Here is a 20,381-nt window from a genome sequence, read left to right on the forward strand (position 1 = left end):
GCTTATTTGGTTCTCAGCCTTTATGTTTTGGCAGAAGCTCCAAGAAGGGTGGGGCAGTTACTCATACAAGTCAGAGCAGCAGGTGCAGCGATCAATGAAACACGAAAATACCTGTAATTGGAGAGAATACAGTTACATTTAGAGATGTAAAATTAAGTCCTGGAAGCATCAACTCAAACTTTCTGCAAAGTACACCTGAAAGATCCCAAAGTTCTGTAGTTTGCATTAGCTGTTTGTAAAGTTGTCAATTTATATTTACATAAAATACTTACTTTGAAGTCTTATACTTTTCCCTGATGGCCTGTTGAGGACGACTCTCTGCACTGATGTACAGCTTGTGGAGGGCAGTCATGCAAGGCACAATTTTCGCAGTGGTATAACCAGTAAAGGCATGTAAGGATTCGGGCTAAAATATGGGGGGAAGTTGCTTAAAATGTCATATTTTTTACCAATTCCTTGACAAGAGAATGATCTGGGCAAACTTACCCAGAGAGATTTGTTTACAATGTAAGAAGCTAGGCAGTATGCTCCAGCTGCTACTAGAGATGGGGTGTACTGTAGGAATGGATCAATTTCCAGCAGGCTTAACTCTGCTACATACTAGAAGCAAACAAAACACACCAAATCAAAATATCATCAAGGGATAAACAGCAACTTTAAAGGCAGTGGGAACAAATCTAGTTTTTTTATTAGCATCATAATAATTTTGCTAACCTGGGAAAGGTTTTCTGTGATGGTGCAGACAGAGTGGATGGACATGAAGAGGCGAAGGAACTGGTTTGTTGTGGGCGCTGCCATCCTAAACGACAACACTTTAAGGAAAACATGCTCCATAGAGACCAGCTGTTTGCTGGTGTAGGTGCTGTCTGTGGTGTACACAAACTCGTTCAGCTCAGGGGGGCAGATCTCTTCATATTTTCTGCAAGTTGACAGAGCAGGCATCATTAGATGATGTGAGTCTCAAGACCATCAATTGTTATTACCAAATCAGAGAATGGAAAACAAAAAAAATTGCTTACGCAGCAATCATTAACGCAGCTGTGCCGACCAGCTGCAGCTTGCTGCGTTTCACGGATGCAGTGTAAGACAGAAAGCGGTCCAAATAGTTGACAGCAAGGTGCAGAGTTTCAGAGCGAAGCCTGTATTCCTGTACGACTTCAACCAGCCAGTCCACCAGGATCACTCGCATGCCATTGGTGATCTCTGGATGTTTCTCTAAGTAGTCTGGACTTGGCCTGGACTTTCTCTGGCATTACGAACAGAAGCAGTTATCATGAGTTATTTACAATGGACTGAGGAACAAAACATCATACCTAAAATTCTCATAGATAGATCATTTCGCACTTCACTCTCCCTCAAGTACAGGTGAATGTCTTCTGCATAGTCAGAAACACACATCACTTCCTTTGACATCAGTGATTCATCTGGTTCAGACTGCATAGATGCATCATGGCCTGAACCTACAAGTGTGAACAGAAATGTGGTTAAAAAATGTACAGACTGAACCAGAAAAACCGTGAATGTATTTTTGCCAAACTCACTTATACTCAATTCCATCAAGAATCTTAAATCAGCATTAGTTTCGGCCTCCAGGTTATAGCTCTCTGAGACAACTTCTTGACCAGAAGGAGCAAGAACAACTTCACAAGCCTCCTCAACATAAACATCAAAGCTGGAACTGGATAGATGGCCAAGGAAGGCGAGCTGGGAGCTGTCTGAGATTGAACTTTTTTTGGAAAATTGACTTCCCTATGGAGAAAACGAGTCAACATGCTTGATGAAATGTGATTATGTGAAAGAAAATGTAATTGAAATTGACATGTTTTCAAATGCTTCATATGCTCTCCACTGTGCCATTCTCACTTACCTGGCTGTAGGATAGACCATGCTGCTCATTTTCTGACAACACACCGAGGACGGTCCGCTGCTTGCCTCGCTGGAAATGAACTGCATCCGTTTGGCTTGAATGTAGAATGTTTTCTTTGCTGGTGTGACTGCTGCAATGGGCATTTGTGTTGAAGTTCATCTATAAACAAGAAAAGATAAAGTATTAAACACAGCATACAGGAAAGAAAGAGAACAGAAATATTTCATGAAAAATGTGATTAGCTTGTAGGTCATTGATTACACAACTGAAAATGGACCATGATTAAATATAATCATAGTTCCCAACACAGGCTGCCAGATAATTAAATGATGGTGTCAAATACGAAAGAAAAAACGATGTACATTTTTTCAATTTAGTATTTTTCTGTGACTTTGGTGAATTGTTTTACCATAGATATAAATAGTTTTATATCCATGTGTTTGAGCTCTTCTGCCTTCTGGCCTCCAAAAACTATTCAAATATATCAATCTGATTTAAATGAAAACAAACAACAGCCATAATATCATTTGCAAACTTTAGTTAAAAAAAAACGAAGCAAAACAGATTAGAAGTGCTTGATGACATTTGTTTAAAAAGAAAATAGTGTGGAGAGCTAAATTCGTTTTGTCTGTGTGTCAGTGAAGTGTGAAATGGGGTATAACACCTTTACTCACTTCTCATGTAGGCAGGTGAACTGAACATATAACATTACCATGGTTACAAGAATGTATTACAGTACATCATCAAATAAACAAAAACTAAAAGACAAACATCGCTTAAAAACAAGGCTTCAAACGAAGTGCACCCCTTCAGTGCATCACAGAACAAAACAGACCAGAAGTTTAGTGTCGACTTAAAACATAAGATATATTTTCTTGGCTGCAAACTCACCATAATCAGGATCAACGTAGTCAGTAAACGTTAAGAAGCTGGAAAGAAAATACCGGTGTATTCCACTAAAGCGGAGAAATTGTCGTTTAAATCTCTGATATTTGCCGGTTTGCAAACAGACAGCGACCTCTTGCTGCGTCTAAGTGACTTACACTAGCTTGCGGAGTGTCGTATGTTTTTATCCGAGCGGAAAAAGTTTCCTTTTAAATTAATCAGCTGTTTCCTCCGAAACGACTTTCTGACCAATCACGTGCCAGAACGCAACAGCTGACGACCTCGTCCATCAGGAATCCCTCACTGGATTTCCAATCATTTACATAACTGATTTCTGATTTCGATGACTACTTTACAGTTTGAAGATATTGTTAGGTAAAGCATGTATTTAGTGGCTGTCCATATACTGATACATATTGGATTTGGAAAATGACTTTTAAGGATGCTGCGACACCTTTCCCTGTTCTCTTAATAACTCAACACATAGTACATATTTGGATAATGCTTGGGTTATTTTTATTTTTGATGAAAATACATATTATTCATTTATTTCTTGCGAAATAGTTGAGATACACCAATAGATATTTGGGAAAAAAATACCAATGTAGCTTGGTTTAAAAAAGATTGTTTCAATTAATGTTCCTTACTTTTATATATTCATATTTGTGTCGTATCTGTTTCACATAAGCTTAGTCAGTTTCTCTCCTTTTTTCGAGATGTATATCTGAGATTTGTGCTTGATGTCACTATCAAAGCAGTTTTTCGTACGTCACTGGGATTTGTTCCCACATATCTGGATTTCCTCTTTAAGCTGGCAGGTTTCTCTTGACTGCAGTTAGTCATCCTCTTGTTTTTGTACACTCAAAAAAACATTGGTTTAAAGGATGAAAGTGTTGCTGCTTCTGGTTGAATGCCTTCCTCTCCGTTTTCTCCTCAGCAGGGTGTAAACTGTGAACTACATTACTTGCTGAACGTGTCACTGCTGTTGGCTTTGTTGTTGCCCTGCAGAAGCTGTGTGTTTGTATCCCACATCAGAGAAGCAAGAGTTTTCTATTGGATAGAAAGCCAAAATTCACAACTGAAAACACACAAACTCTAATTGTGATATAATGCCTTGTGGGCCAGTGAAAGATTAAATGATGGACCCTCCGTAGACTCATAAACAAATTAACAATTAAAATAATACAAGATAAAGAAAAAATATATATTAGGTATTAGGGAAAAAAAGTCTATATAGAAAACCCCCATGTTTGTCTGAGTAGAATAGCCTGCTGATGTCTAAATTGTCCATCAGATGGCAGGCTTTCCCTACAGAAATAACCGTCTGAGGCTTTTCCGCTGCAGTAAATCCAGCAGATTTTTGACAAATAACATCAACTAACCATTCTACTATTCATCAGCTAACGTAACAATAGATGCAGAATATTATCTCCAGGCTACAACCAAAATAAGTCATAAATCATACATATTAAATGATTATATTACATTGTGACCCTGTTAAATCTAGTTTTACAAATATCCACAAAACCTTTGCTCATCCCAACTCCTCAGGGATGGAGATGGTGCAAAGCTGTGAAATACTGAAGTGACTCGTAGTTAAAGTGGGACGCACCTTTCTGTGCCTGCAAACCAAGCTGATGTTTTGAGTTGCCTGAAATGATCATTGTTATGGTGATTATTAGTCACAGCAAGAACTACAGGTGGTAAACTGAAGAGTCAGGGCGCTCGGGGGGGACCCAGGAGAATCAACCACAGTGTTGTCATCTTGCTGCTGCTGCTCTTTGCTCCAGTGGAGCAACAGGGGATTAAATATTCCAATTTGCTTTCAGTCACGAGGCTGCTTCTTGAACCTTCAGCCAACCATCACACTAATACTTTCCTGACCGCTGTACTTGTGCATTAATCAAAAATGTTTGCAAATGTTTCACCTCCAATCAAACGGAAGCATTGCCTACATAAATATTGATTCTTCTATCTCTCAGTGGCATTTTCATCGTTGACTAGGCACATGCACAGGATGTTGAATGAGTGTTATAATCTGTCATTGATTCTATTTTCACGGTCAAACAGCATCCAACAACAATCTTTGGAGGCACATTTCACCCCTAAAGAGATTACTATGCAGCAGAAATCCCTATGGCTGATGGGAATAATATTTTGATAGACCAGAAGCCAATATTTACCAGGATCTGTTCAGATTAAAACGAAACAAAAATGATCTTTTCCAGACCATATATGCACACATATTTCTAACAATTAGTTATAATTAGATTAATGACAATTGGCATTCCATCAACAGTGAACTAAAATAATGCATTTCTGAGTGTTAGTGTCATATTAGACCTAATGTTTTTTACAAACATTTAAAATAAAGGCAAAAGAGTATGAAACAAAATACAATAACTGTTGTGTTGTCTCCAAATCATTAGGAATTACTTAGAAACAGAGCCTTTAAAAAACAACAGCACAATATTTTGCCTTTGCAACAGCTGTTTATTAGGTGTTAAATGCATAACCACAACCATGTGTGGTTTGTGTGATATTGTACAGTTTGTTGAGCTGAAACATATCAATACCCAGTGCCAAGAAGAGGAGGAATGGTGAGTTATGTTCCCTGTGACAGATAAGATGCACTGGATCTTTGCCCCTCTGCAGAACTGATGAAATATCCTTGGTCCAGTGGAAGATAAGGTCTACTGCTGTGGCCATTTTCTCCTGTGAAAAAATAAAATAAAAGTCGATATCTGGTCACACTGTGTTGAAAGAAGAATGATTAAACACACACATTCATTCTTACACACACACACACACACACACACACACACACACACACACACACAGACACAAAACACACACACACACACACACACACAGACACAAAAACACCTGCTCGGGGGACACCGAGTCTCTCTGCCTTCCTCTGTCTTTAGATCCCTCTTCCTCATTTCCGTTCAGTCCCTGAGTAGATGCATATTGCTTATGACAGATAGCATTGGGCTGCTGCCACTTCATTACCATGATGTATTGGTGGTGACAGGCTTGGACCAGATGGGCAAGGGGGGGGGGGGGGGGGGGGGGGAGCAGGGAGCTCTTAAATACTGCACCTTTCAGGAATATCCTTCCCGGCGAGGGATGGACACATCTCCTCTCTCAGCAGCATCTCATCCTATGGTGTTACCCCTGTTGGGAGACCACAGCTGAGATTGTCTCTCACCCTGAGCACAGATATAGTAATTCAGAAGACACGAAACGGGCTACTAACCTGTAGGATAAAGAGATGAAAAGGCATCCTAATCTCCTGAGGTTTATCCACCTAGAACAGGCATTTTCCCCATCACCCTTGGCAGGAAGAGAAGATGATAAACTGATCATGATTCAATACAGACTCAAGAACCAGACTAAACCCTCAGTTATCTTTTTATCTTCTTAGTGTCTGTCATTTTACCCACAATCCTCCTCTCCCCGTTCCCAGCCAGGTTAATAAATGGTTAGGGAAAACAAAACATCAGAAAACAGTTGCAAATTGCAACTTTTATTGTCAGCTCAGTCGGATTTAACTTTAACTACAAACGATTGTGAGTTTGTTTGTTGACATCTTTGTACTCTCCCTTTTTATCTGCTTTGTTTTGTTCATCTGGGCTGGAAAAAATGCAAACGCCCCATAACTTAATCTGAACACTGCTATAGAGATGAGTCATGTTAGGTTGAAGCCCAATTAGCAGTAGGACTGGCAATCATCATGTTCATATGCAAGTTTTCATAACATCATGAGACAACAGAACTCTGAAGAGGCCGAATCATCTGTGCCGAGCTGCAGGGGCATCTGTGAAGAAAACACTGCAAAACATTTCATATGTAAAGGTGAAGGGTTTCAAAACTCATGACAAACACCAACAAACATCAAATATGAAAAGTAGTTATTCTCAAGTCTCCTCTCATCCTCTGTGTGGAGGTCACATGTCTCACACCGCCACAATCGTGCTTTATTTAATTATCCTCATGCGGATCAAAGGACCTTTTGTTGGGGAATATGACGGTTGAAATTTGGTGCCAATCGCTGTAATGAGCCAGGGGCAAGAAAATAAAATGAGCTGTGTCTGTTTCTTGTGATGGTGGAATACTTATGTTGCCCTAAAACACACACACACCTGATACCAGTCTATACTGTAACCAAACACTTTATAGAATATCACAGCATGTGGTAATAACCATAAAGATGTGACAAACCTTTGATGAAAGTTTAATTGTGTTCGTTTGCGTAGAGTATTCAGAGTGGATATCAGGAATACAGAGACAGAGAGACAGATGCACTGATTTACTGAAATGTGTAAAGACACACACCCATGCAGTGATGTTGCCAGTGTGGTAGCTTTAGACCTTATATCTTCTATACCTTTAACGGCAAACTTGTGCATCACATATCTCCCTGTCTCCCCTAGCCCGAGCCATTCAATATGAATTATGAATGTTTGAAGATTAAGAGCTTTTTTGTATTTGCAGTTTAAGGGCCCAAAATCTTTGGGTGCACTAAATTATTCATATATTCAAATGAATCTGACTTTGAGGACATTTTTTTTCCCCCTTTCTTCTCTTCTTTCATGAATTTAGAGTGTACCCTTCAGAGGAATCGGGTGAAATTGCCAACACCATTAGTTGTTAAGGTTTTATAAGAGCACTGATTTCGGTCTACTTTTGGGCATCTTGCTCAGACATGTGTTTTTTTTTACACGTGTTGTTTTTTTTATTTCTGTCCCCACAGAGCACATTTTAAATTTCCATCTCACTCATTGTTATTCTGGACAAGTCCTCGCCTGTCAGGCTTCTGTGTGTCTGTGTGTGTGTGTGTGTGTGTGTGTGTGTGTGTGACAGTTATGCCTCAGTATATTTTCTCTGCTCCATGTCGTCAGATCTGTAGAGCTCATTTTGATTGGCAAGAACCAGCCATGAGATGAAAAGCTGGAGTGTAGTCTGTGCATATTTATTGGCTGGTGTCTGACCTGAAAAATCTCTACAAAACCTAAACTGAAAAAATCCCAAATTGTTCTGCACATCATCACAGAGAAGTGGACACAATATATTATTAGGGATGCAAAGATGGTTTCTCTTGCAATAAGGAGAAGAAAAATTAAAGATTCAGCTTTCCTCTACTCATCAACGTCTTGAATTTTGCTTTTGCGAACTTCCCTCCCAGCGGGGAACTTTGCAAATTGCCGCAGATTACAAGAGCGATGTGATGCATATCTGCCAGCGCATCTACAATACCTAGATGTTCTGACATATAGGAAACTAATAAGTTGTCGGTTATCCAAGAGTTATAAATTGTTCCCTTGAGCGTAGCAGAGTAAGCTTGTCAAGTATACACACTCAGCCCAAAATACTCAAAAGCAGTTGCACACCCTCAATACTGCATGCCTCCCCTTCATTAACATGCAGGGCAGACACCGGTGTCCTCACAAGGGCAGGCTTGGGATTGCATGGAGTCGAAAAGGGCTGGAATATCAGGGAATGACATGGAATTGGTGTCCACGCCGCCTGGGATTAGTAACAAAAACCAGCTGAGGCCAAAACTCTTATCTCCATCCTTCAGTCCTCTTTCTCACACACACACACGCACAATAAATCCACACACTGCAGTTTGCACAGAGACGTGTAATCACATCCACATAATTAGCTTTGCCAAACATATTCCCCTCTTTAGGAAGAATACAGAATTGGGCGAGTGTAATGATTCCCCGTTTAGAAATGGTCTCTTCTGAGTGTGATTAGTAGAATGAAGGTCAGGGAAAATAAATATTTGAATAATTAAATTAGGTTCTTTTCCTCTTCTCCGTGGTGTCTCCCTCAACACTGTCAACACCAGTGAAACAGGCTCATTAAAAAATATCTTATCCACATTTCTTTTCTTTTTCGGGGTTCAGACTAAGATGATATTCACAAACGGATAACATTCTCATCAGAGGAATCCCCGATCCGTCACTTTTGTTTCTGGTAAGAGCACATGAATACCAGCTATGTGATGTTAGGGAAAGCTGGATTTGGATGGGAATAAAGTCAAGTCCTCTCATCTCTACCCTCTCTGTTCACGGATGCTGCTAACACCCTCGGGTGCTTGTGTCAGCGGGCAGATGGCGGAGGACGGAGGCATCTGTGTTCCCCTTCACAGAGGAGAGACAGGTGTTAACTGCCACATGATTAACACCTCATGAATATCATCAAGCCCATTCATCAGATTCAGGGCATGTGCACTTTATTTTATATCAGAGGACACTGAATTGTATGTTTAGAGTTTCCTTTCAAAACAAAGCCACGTACCTTTTCAGTCAAAGTAAACCACTAAAACTTTGGTTAACCTGAAGTAGCAACACATACAGCTCCGGAAAAAATGAAGAGACCACTCCAAATGTTTCTTAAATCTTTATCTCTTCTTGTGTGTCAGCCATTCCAGTGTCTGTTGAATTCCAACACAGAGAAATTTAGTCAGTAGTTAATAAAATATAAAAAATGTCATTTTACCGAAACACATACTAGCAAAACCAGAGAAATTCATAATGCTGCAGTGGTCTCTTTATTTTCTCCAGACCTGTATGTTCTACTTCTATTAAAAAAAAAGTCTGTCCATTATGTAGACTGAGGATCTCTTGACCTTTCCTTGAGCTTGTACAGTTTTGCAGTAAAGTATTTTAACCCACACTTCAGTGATTATCACAGATTTTGTACAAGCTGTTATTGTCCCTCTGCAATGTACTTAAAAAACTGCAGTGATCTCTTAAGACTGTTAGTCTATCAGGTGCTTGGTCTAGGGCAAAATACCGGGGAAACCAATGCATCAGCAACAACTGTACTTTATGTATGCTGGTAATTAGCAAGATTGCTAACGTGCTAATCTAACAGAGTGAACATTGGGGACATTATGCCTGTTAACACCAAAATGCTATAATCATCATTATGAACCTATTAGCATTCCAACACTGACGGTATCATTTTAAAGCGTCGCTATGCCGACAGTGATTACAGCCTCTCGGAGGCACTCATACGGTTTAACAGAATCAATGCCATCAGCACCACAGACAGGCTCCATTGTATTAGGGCAGTGGTGCAAATTGAAGAAGCAAATGTCAAAATCCCAAACTAGCTGATTGATTTGAGTGGAAACCGCTCCTTTAATAAGATACTTTTTTTGTTTAGAACAATTAACTCAAAATCCAGTTCCAGCGTATGTTCATCACAATTTGAAATTTAAAGGTGGTGTATGCACTTTACAGAATTGATGTGCTTTGCTTCTGTTAGTACTTATTGTTGAAAGCGGGAATCAGCGGGTCAGAAAGAGAGCTAAGTGAAAATGTGAGCTATAAAATGAACAGAGGTGAGAAGAGATAGAAACTAAAGGGTGTTAAAGGCTAATTCTTTCTACCATGGCCACACTATACTCATTCAGCCGCCAATTTGGGGTCTCGTCTGAGGAGTTTAAACTGCCTGCATGACGGCATTGATTTATTGGTCAATTGTCAAACCATTTCTCTGGCTGTACGTTTATGGATCTTACTGATGTCTGCCCATGTAATGAAAACATTTGATAGCTTGTTAAGTGTGAGGTTTCTTTGCTCAATGAAAGTGAGCACAAGAGACAATAGATTGGGCTGTTAATGTGATCATTATTGAAAGGTGATGAGCAGCAGAGAGAAAAGTGGGAGGGCAGAGCTGGTGGGGGGGGGGTGGGGAGAGTCACACAGAGAGGGAGTGGGGTTAGAGCGAGCACTACTCCCTCTCTTTACCACTTCTCTAGTAAAAAAAACCAACATAATTCATTAGTTACAGCCTCTCAGATAGAGACCTGGTGCGTGCGTGTGTTCCCTTTTAAATGTGAGCCCATTAATATCAGAGGACTCGTATCCAGACAGTGTGTTTGTGTGATTGTGTGTCACACTGAATGACAGAGAGAACGGGGGGAGAGGGGACAGGCTCAGGGGGAAGATCTTAAGGGCATCTGGTTTGCTCGGCTGAAATACCAAACACAACGGGATGGATTTCTGCACAACGTGAACGCCACCGAGGAACACCGGTCTCACACATTAAACAAGGTCTGTAACTTCTCCTTTTTTTAAACAATATCAGATATGCTGCTCATGCTTTAGGCTGCTTTTCATGAAATGTTTCCAAATTGTTTTGAGAGAGCGGGGACGGTGTTAATCTGCTCTGTAAGAGGGGATTCCTGCTGAATACAAACAGCCATTATTCACCTTAAATGCCTCGAATGTATCCGTCTCGTTTCAGTTGCCAGCAACTTTATTCAGTGCGGTATTACTGCCTGCAGAGTGGTCGTGAGAACAAACACTGTTTCAGACAGACAGGGAGAACAATGGAAACTAAGACAGAGGAAAGATGACATTTGGAAATGTAAGAAGAGACATGTCTATGAGGCTTGCAGGAAAGGATAAATGTAGAGGGCAGGAAATAATGAATTCACCAACTTGGGAAAACTGGCACTCGTCCTGTGGCAGTTCAGAAAAAGAGGAGTGAAGCATTGTGCCTCCAGATAGAGAAGGAAGAAAAAAGGACAGTAAAAAAGGCTTTTCAGGGCATTGAGAGAGCAGGGTTTGTTTGAGTTTAAAATGATGAAATCCCAGTTCACTATAAACACACAGAGAAAATGAGATGCACACGGACACAATCAGTATCAGATGTATGTATTGTGTATACTGCTCTAAGAAGTAGCAGGAGTAATTAACAGATACAGACGGAGGTGTAAAATACACTTCACCACAGGGATGGACTAGCACACCAACAATAACACTCAAATCAAAGCAAGAGAGCTCATTATCCACACAGGCCACTGACCAGAATGTCTTCCCATACGTAATGATCACGAATCCCAAATATAAACGCTTGTTTTCTCTCTGTCAATTAAAATAAGCCCTTCACACACCTTTAAGATCTCATTACAGTGGAGCTTTTTTGAAATGCTCACCTGCATGCACTGGATATCTGAGAGAATCAGATAGCAGATGGACAGCGGTGCTCGATCCCTGCTGGAGCCGTCGAGTGCTCTCAGGATTTTACCATTCACACGTAAAAGCAATGAATAAAAACACCAGTTTATTGTTTTGTGGTCTCATTCAAAACATCTACCCGTTTCTCTACATTGAATAGAAGTCATTTATTGGCACATCTTACTAAAGTTCTTACTTCTAAAGTGAACTATCTTAAGAAATATAGATGGTTTGGCGTCTTGTGGGAAAACGGTTGAGAGCTTCTGACGCATTAAAACATCACCGTCTTCATTCTTTCATCATTCCTGCATAACTCTGACCCATAAATGGGTTATCTGTGGTATTCAGGGCTGCTGAGGCGAATTCATGTGGTTGAGCCTCAGGTCTGTTTTTCAGCTGCTCTGGTTCGGAATATGAAAAATATAACAGGTTTAAAATTCAGGGGTACTTTTTCCCCCCAACAATCTGTTGTTCGAGCTGGAATAGTGTGTTAGCCTGTGTGTGTCAAAATATTTCGTACATGCCTGAAAGTTAATGGTATTGTGCTATTGGCACAGCTCGTCCCTGTTGAGGCATGTGGTGTGAATACTGTATGAGAAAGCACACACAAAAGAATATGGCCCAAATGCCATGACATTTTGACACGCGTGGATCTCGTCCATTATTCATGAAGTGAAAAGCTAATACCAGAACTGAACAGAATGGGTTTCTCTCAGGGGTTAAGGTTTTGGTAAATATGTGCGTATGGTGCATGAATGGACTGTCAAATTGTCAGTAATGCGTTAGGCTATTTCCTGTCACCAAAGGATATCAATGTTTTAATTAGCACAAATAATTGAGAGTCCACGGCCGTGTTGCTATCCGTTTCTCTGCTTGGTCCTCATGGAAAAATGATATATTTCATGAATAAAACAATAAAACCACACAATAAATGGAAACAAATAGGGATAGATTAAAAGTTTACACCTCTTAAATCATTCAAATGTATTGGATAAATACTGAAAATATTTCAGTATGCAAGTAAAAAATACACACTGTACAAAGGACATGAAAACAGGGAGTGAGGAGCACAAGATGTTTCTGTGGACAGAACCTATAAGAGACAGATTGTGCCACATACATATTGAACACCGACAGTGAGAAACATTATAAGGAGATGATGAAAAAATGAAGGAGGGTGAGGAACAGATTGAGAAAGTGGAGCAGAGGAAGCTTCACGGCACAATGTCTCAGGAGTTTTGCTGAACATACTCCACCAACAGAGGAGGAGACCGTGTGAGGAGTGACTTGCAGAGATTGTGCCGCTAAGGAAGGGGTTTGATCAGGACAAAGGGCAGCATCGGGAAGAGAAGGCGTGACGTCTTTAGATACAGACTGGCGGCGGACCATGCTCAAGTCAAGACCCAGCAAGGAAAGGTGGAGTAGAGAGAGTAGAAAGCTGGGGAAGGATGAAGAGACATTTGCTCAGGGCGGCTGGGTTAGAAGAGTGTGTCGTAGAGATAACCAAGGCTTTACAGGATATATTTAGAGCTCTTTAATAGGTTAAGGGGCAATAACAAGCTGAAATATATATAGATCATGAAAGAGCAAGTTGTAGCTCAGAGTTAAAATGAGGAGCATTTCTGCCAGGACCCGTCTATTAGCCTCAGGCTGTTAGACTCCAGAGGAAAGAGGAGAATGAGGAGGCTGAAAGGCAGAACAGTTTCAAAGTGTCTGAACTCCACATGGCCCAGACTGGGAGTGAGGGGGAGATACTTCTTAAAGAAGTTAAAGAAGGTCAGAGACTAAAATCAAGTGAATTGAATATATTTAGGAAACAGCCAGCTCTTGTGAAGTCCGGTCGAAAGGAATGCAACCGAGTCCTGAAGACCAGACAGGCTATTCATAGTTTTGACATCACAGCCCAATGGGATTGCTCACCTGGAGGGCAAAAAACAAAGCTGCCCTTCACTGCCCGACAACGACTTTAACCACCAGCTGCTGTTCAGCTCTTACAGAATCCTGTCCCAAAATGAAAACCCAGAGAGGTGGAGAGTGTGGCAATTAGACATGGCACAACCCCTGATGTGTACATTTCTCCTCAAAAGCCACCAGACTTATTTACATTACCAGTCATTTAACCTTGCTGATAATCGAGAAAGTAAACCTCATCAAAACTATTATGGCTGACTTTCCATTGTGTCATCAAACACCATAAAAATCCTTAATGAAGAGTTAATGTAAAAGTATGCCGGCTCTCTCTCTGTGCTATTCCACCTCTGCCAAGATGCGTTATCTTTGCAGCCGACATTAGCAGCTAATTAGCACCATGTCCGCCTGCAGTCCAACAGAGAAAAGGCCATATCAGCTCAGAGGGAAGGGTACGAGTAGATTGAATCACACCTGAGTGAGTTTGAGAATTACAGTAGGAAAAGCAAGACACTTTCTGTACACGCATACTTTAAATAAGGCAAGTTCTCTCACCGCTGTTTTAAAAAGCAACCATCAAAGAGTTTTAAAGCCTGCATGTTAGACCTTAACCATTGTGTGTTTTTGACATTGGCTTATTGTTTAGCAGAAAGCTGAAATAAGATAATGATCATGTAAGAAACGCTTCACGCGGTGTTGTTACAGGTACAACAAAGAAAACCTCTGCCCAGGTCACTACTACAGGTGCTTGGCGTGGTCAGAGGTGAAACAGAAACGCTTAACAAGAGAGAGAAAGCAGCGAAACACTGATTATCCAAGTGTTGGATCACACTTCAGGAACGATGTAAATGAGACTGTGAGGGCTGAAAGGATTCGGAGACAAATATTACCCCAGATCCAACATGTCTGACTACCTAAAAACAGATAAAAAGCACTATATTCCTAGACATGTCTGCACAATTTCCCAATTAGCCCTTGTTGTTCTCTGTATTACGCTTGTAGCTGTTCCTTAGGAAAATAACTACTGGTATTCATTTAATGTAGGCGTGTCTGTGTGTGTGTGTGCATGCGTATGTTTGACCTCTTCAGCCTCAACGGGCCTGCACGGCCTGCCCTCTTAAAGTAGATTAGCTTGAAAAAGAACTGAACGTACCTTGTTGCCTGGATACAAAAAGCATCATTAAGCCCAATTATCAGCCTCTTCAGTTCACAATGAACAAGCTTCATCACAGATTTCAAAACAACGTATCATTAATGACAGCAGCCTATACAGAGCAGGAGAGCGTGGGAGGATGACAGCAGGAGAAGGACAGCTGATAAGATATGTAAAAGGTGGCAGAGTGAAATTAGATCAAAGAGTTGGGGAATGAATGGAGAGCGTTTCAGTGTCAAGTTTGTGGAATTTTCTGTCAGGCACATGACTGATTATTGACATAATTTTAGCAGAAATATTAACATGAGATTGAATGTTGTAAAATGTCGCTATCAATAATTAAAATTGTAATGAAAATGTTTAAAATCAAGATGGGGGAATCATTTCAGGAAGAAACTGAATTAAAAAGGTGTAGATTTAGGATGGCAATAGTTAGAGGACAGCAAAAGGGGAGAGGGGCAGGCATGTGCAGTGAATATTTCAATACTGGAAAAAAATCCATACAAGTCAACAAAGACTGCAAGACATTTTTCATTGGGTCGGGGAAACCACTGGGAGGATTTGATAAAGAAAACAGAGCTGGGGCAAAAGAGTATGCAATTACAGAAAGTGAGAGAAGCCTAACTCTCCCTCCTCATTATGCTGTGCATCTCCCTGAAGGTACAGCAGGCTGTAGATTAAAGAGAGCTAAATTCTTGTCAACTGTACCATCCATAGAGAGAGAGAGAGAGAGAGAGAGAGAGAGAGACAGATTGAGAGAATAAATACTGAATAAGAGTTTGGGGACAGAGTGGCTTGCTTAAAACTTCACACACGACCTTGTTCAATAGAAGATTAAGTTTTGTACAAACACTGACAAATGGAACAGGAACAGAATAAAAGCGTTGGGATCGATCAGGTGCAACACATTTAAACTGTTATCATTTATAAAAGGTAAATTGTGCAAAACACAGCAGAAGCAATAGTCAGAGAAGTGTTCAGATCATCTGGCATTATCTTAAAGTCAGCTCTCTGCTATTGCTATTGCTATTGCTATTGCCTTGTTGTGTCTGCTGCTTTAAACTTCTCATTGACATGTGTCAATACTCCACACACACACACAATAACATTTTCTCTGCAAAAGTACAAAAAGTAGTTTTGTAGTGTCTAAGTACAACATATAACCTGCCCTACAACAACAAACACCTGAATGAGCTAATTGTTCCACACAATTTACCCAATGTTTTGCACAGGTTAAGGCTAAAAGGCTTAACTGTGCTAGGTAGCTAACTGATTGTCTACTAAAATATCTTACATTTAACACTCTACTTACACAAAACAATGTAAGTAAGTCAAAGGAATTCCAATAAAAAAAAACTACTACGAATTAACTCCTAATGACAATTTAAATGATACAACTTTTACTAGCAGACGAATTGTATTGGCTAATGCTAATCGCTGTAGCAAATTCCTAGTTCTTCCAGCACATACACGTATCCCAGGCTTGCTGTCAGCGTTACTTTAAATCCAGACAAATGTTTACAGGTGTTCACAAAAATGCATATTGTCATTGTCAAGATAAACATTCATAGTTATCTTACCTGTGCAAAACATATTTTGGCAATATGCGACGAAACTCTGCCATATACACGATATTGGGGTAAACTACCTCAGCTTTGAACGAGATAAATCCTGCGAAACAGAACAACAGCTGATCTCTGACCCCTGACCCCCTCTGCTTAAAAGTGTTCACAAATAGCACATTCGCACATATAGAGCCAATCTAGTACATTTAAATGACAGACTGTCCACATTTTGAAGGTGTATTTAGTCATTTTATTATTTAGCCAGTTCACACGAGAAATAGGCGATGTAGTTATTGCAGTTTGGTGAAGTTTTATTCTACTGACCTTTATAGAAAAACTTTCAATGTAGGCCAAGAAAAATGTCAATGAAAATAAATAAAAGGATAACAATACAACTAAATAGGTGCAAATAACACATATCGCATACATATTCTTTTCTAAAGATTTGATCATTATATTTGACAGTTTCATAATTTATCTTAGTATTTAAAAGTGTAATAGTCCATTACTTTAACTTCACTTACAAATCAAATCAAATTTTGGGTTCACAAAAGTTTATTATGTCCTTAAAACGTACCATTAATAAAATAGGCCTACCATGAATTCAATGTTAAGTGCATTAAGTTCAACGTGTTGTAATTACACTGACTCACTCTTGCTGCCATAATGATTAGTTTATGATATATAATCTTGCAATCAAGCATGAAAAGAAATTGAATGTAGGCTATACAGTGTTAAAGAAAGTCTGTTCTTAGATGTGATTCTGGTTCATCATTGCTAACATTCTATACAAATACTGTATATGGTATGTTTATATCTTAGAATCTGGAGAAACATACATTGGTTGGATATATAATGTGAACAATGTTGTTGTGCAATTTACTCCATTCGCTGAATATAATTTGGTCAGGCAGGCACACATATGGTCCATGGTGAAATGCATAACCATGAAATGGAGACAAAGGAGGGGAGAGCTGGCAGATAAGACAGAAATGAGTTCTCACCACTGTGTTGCAAAGTGTGTGTGATGACCCCCCTACTACTTTTCTGGTCATGGTTAATCATTCGTCTCTTTGAAGTGTCTTTCTCCGCTGCTATAGATCAAGTTAAGACAGAAGGCTGGCCTAACCCAAATACAACTCTCTGTGTCTCTCTCCTAGACAAAGACTGAACATTTCCATTTTACAATACTCAGTCACATGTTCATGTCACTTTTGTATCGTGCAGTAATACGCAGTGGAACAATATCAGCAGTATTAATATGCAGTGGAGGAGGGTAGGCTCTCAGCTGTCTTTGTGAAAGCTGATTATGAGGAGTTTAATTTCATCAGATAAGGATGCCTTCGTTTATTGGCATGAAAGGCTCCAGGCTCCAGACTGACAGGCTTTCAATGACACAAGCACTCCCCCTGCTGTTTCCCTTTATTATAGTCCAGTCAGTAAAGCTCATTTATGCTGTCATTTATCCTTTGACAGTCACACAGTATTTGATTACCACGACAGATCAGTGTCTACAGGAGTTTTGCGCGAGACTATATTGCATGATTGTGAGTAATTCATACAAATTTCATACATTATAACATAAACCAACACTTAAGCTGCACCTGTTTGCTTGTTTCATTGCTGCAAATACATTCAAATATATTTATATTTATTCACAGATTTATAATCTCCTTAGTCTTGCAGATGAGTGAATTCAACAATCAATGGGCAATGCAAAAAAATTATAATATTTTTGCAAATAGCATTTGAGTACTTGTGAATCAATTTGATGTTTTTCAATTAGCATGAACTCTCCATGAGGTACTCCAAGAGGGATACAAGAAATGATTATTATTTTCAACTATTATTTGATAGAAATCTGTTCTGCATCTGGGGGCCCTTGAAGTAAATTGTTGGCCCTGAATCAGAATTGATGAAGTGCTCTCTTTCCTCCTTCTTAATTTCTGCCAAAGCTGGATATGGGTGACAGCTCTTGTGTTAGCAAGCATCTGCCATGCTGAAGTGTTCTGGAGGAAGAAAAATAAACACTTGGCAGCTTTAGCAGACAAAAGAGATTTCTTCTGGCCATTTTAGTTATGAATGTTGATGTGTCTTTCTGTTGCTCCACAAAAAAATTCACTAACCTTTTGTTTCTCTCATACAAATCCAATCATTTATGCCGAACATCAGCCAGGATGTCAGGGATGGACGTCTCGTTGGGGGACCATAATGAGACTACAATCTCTCAGATAGACAATGGGACCTTTCTACGGTTCTCGCCAACCTCTTCTTCCACCTCAGCGGCCGCCTCGTCGCCAGGACGTCCGGGCAACGTTTACGTTTATGTATGGCTCTTCCTTGGCCTGCTGGTATTCCTGCTGACGCTGCTCATCATCTCCCTCCACAGGCTGAAAAACATAATTTCCTCCTCCTCATCGGTCCCAGACTGCAGCAGCGAAGGAGGGAGCTCCTTCACCAACATGGAGATCTGTAGCATCTCTTCTCAGAGGTCCACCATCTCCTCACTGTCCACCTGAGGTACATAGCAGGGAGCACGTACAGTACAGACACATGGACATGTATGTATTCCCCTGTGCATGCATGCTTATATGCTGAAAGCAGAAAAGCACGCACACACACAAAACACATGGAGGCCCAGCACTTCCTCACTGTTGCAAAAAAACATTTGCTTACGCATGAATATACTAATTCCAATAGTCCAACAAGCCCATGCGATTTCAACCAGCAAAGGGGAAATAAAGCTGACAATGTGAAGAAGAGGCCTTGAGGGAGGAGACTGACTGACCTTGTTTCAAAGACAAATGAACCTGGGGGACTACTTTCCCTTGGCAAGAAAAGCTTAATTAGGGAATACTATCTTTCCTCTTCCTTTTTGCAAGGTTCTTTTATTGTATTTCTCTTGTCATCTTTACTGTGAAACAGTTAATATTGATTTTAAGTTTGTCGAGCATGTTTCAGAATATCCGTAGACTACATAAAAAAATGACAATATTAAAATCATATTAAAGAAAGACCATCGCTTTGTTCAGATATGCATGTGTGTGTCTAGTTGTCTAATAAAAAAAGACGAGATCCCTTAAAACTGTACACCAGATTGCTTCATGATTCCCCTGGAGGAAGGACATTGGGCTGGGGGGAAAGGTGAGGAAGAAATTGTGTCTTACTGACAGGCAGCAGGCCTGACTGCAGCTACAGACCAGGTCAAAAGTGACATAAACGAGATGAAATCTGGGTCCTGAAAGACAGCTCTACCAGCGTGACGGATTACCCTCTCCTGCCTGTCAGCTCGTATGGCGTCTGATTGCAGTCTCCATAGTGACCGAAGCGTGAGAACTCTGTGCAGCCTGTCTGTCTTACTTGCTTAAGCTATGGTAATGGTTGCTTAGGCTCAATCATTTGTGTTTTAATACTGTGAAATGTTGTTTCTTTACAATACATCACACATTCAGAACTAATTATTATAAAATTAATGACCAACTCTGTGCTTGTGTTGTTTTTGGAGCATATTTTTCCTTCCTGGACACATCATTCAGTAAAGATAAAAACATGGCTGACCTGGTTGTTAATACTGACCATGAGCTTTCCTGGGCAAATCTAACTTTTGTCAATGGGGTGAATGAATGCCATAAGCATGTTTTTCTTTCACACATCTTCTTTTGTAATTGCCTCTACAAGATGTGAGTCTTCTTTTACCTTTATTTGATATTACTGGGTCTGCTGCATAAGGGTGCTTCAAGAGCAAAACACACAGTAACTTGTGATGCTTGATTAAACTAAACTCACTTAAATCAAGTTCCATAGTAGTCGTAGTAATTGGATAACATTTCCCTGTACATCTAAACTCTGAGTTCTTAGGAGGTGCTGCAGAAAGTGACTGACAGATAGAGGCATTTGAAATGAAAAAGCAGTTACTTTCACAATGCTGTCAAGTGCACATTTCGACTCGAGAGGCTCTTGAAATCTTTTGAGGAGGCAGGATTCCTTTCTGAGTGGTGTCTTGTTAAAGCCGCAGT

The 20,381-nt window shown here is 40.1% G+C and overlaps 2 protein-coding genes and 1 long non-coding RNA gene across 4 annotated transcripts; 1 reads left to right on the forward strand and 2 right to left on the reverse strand.

The window, feature by feature from the left end:
- Nucleotides 1-20: 20 nt before the first annotated feature.
- On the reverse strand, nt 21-2,026 carry ccna1 (cyclin A1). Its single transcript, XM_063895302.1, has 8 exons — nt 1,868-2,026; nt 1,542-1,749; nt 1,345-1,460; nt 1,020-1,246; nt 715-919; nt 487-600; nt 273-406; nt 21-111 (listed from the first exon to the last, which is right to left on the reverse strand). Exons 1-8 carry the CDS (start codon nt 2,024-2,026, stop codon nt 21-23), a joined length of 1,254 nt encoding a protein of 417 aa, XP_063751372.1.
- Nucleotides 2,027-5,224: 3,198 nt separating this feature from the next.
- LOC134872498 (uncharacterized) lies at nt 5,225-16,509 on the reverse strand. The gene is made up of 4 exons (XR_010166806.1): nt 16,381-16,509; nt 6,015-6,091; nt 5,857-5,932; nt 5,225-5,467 (listed from the first exon to the last, which is right to left on the reverse strand). It is a non-coding gene; the product is annotated as an uncharacterized LOC134872498 (long non-coding RNA).
- Nucleotides 10,577-20,088, forward strand: LOC134872497 (serine-rich and transmembrane domain-containing protein 1). 2 transcript variants are annotated; one of them, XR_010166805.1, is made up of 3 exons: nt 10,577-10,830; nt 18,538-19,247; nt 19,539-20,088. XR_010166805.1 is itself a non-coding variant. In XM_063895831.1 (2 exons), exon 2 carries the CDS (start codon nt 18,543-18,545, stop codon nt 18,882-18,884), a length of 342 nt encoding a protein of 113 aa, XP_063751901.1. In that variant the 5' UTR covers nt 10,577-10,830; nt 18,538-18,542; the 3' UTR covers nt 18,885-20,088. The 2 variants fall into 2 exon arrangements, 1 of the variants encoding a protein (XP_063751901.1); XM_063895831.1 differs by having other exon boundaries at nt 18,538-20,088.
- Nucleotides 20,089-20,381: the final 293 nt, after the last annotated feature.

This window comes from Eleginops maclovinus, chromosome 11 (assembly GCF_036324505.1).
Source record: "Eleginops maclovinus isolate JMC-PN-2008 ecotype Puerto Natales chromosome 11, JC_Emac_rtc_rv5, whole genome shotgun sequence".
NCBI classification, from domain to species: Eukaryota; Metazoa; Chordata; class Actinopteri; order Perciformes; family Eleginopidae; genus Eleginops; species Eleginops maclovinus.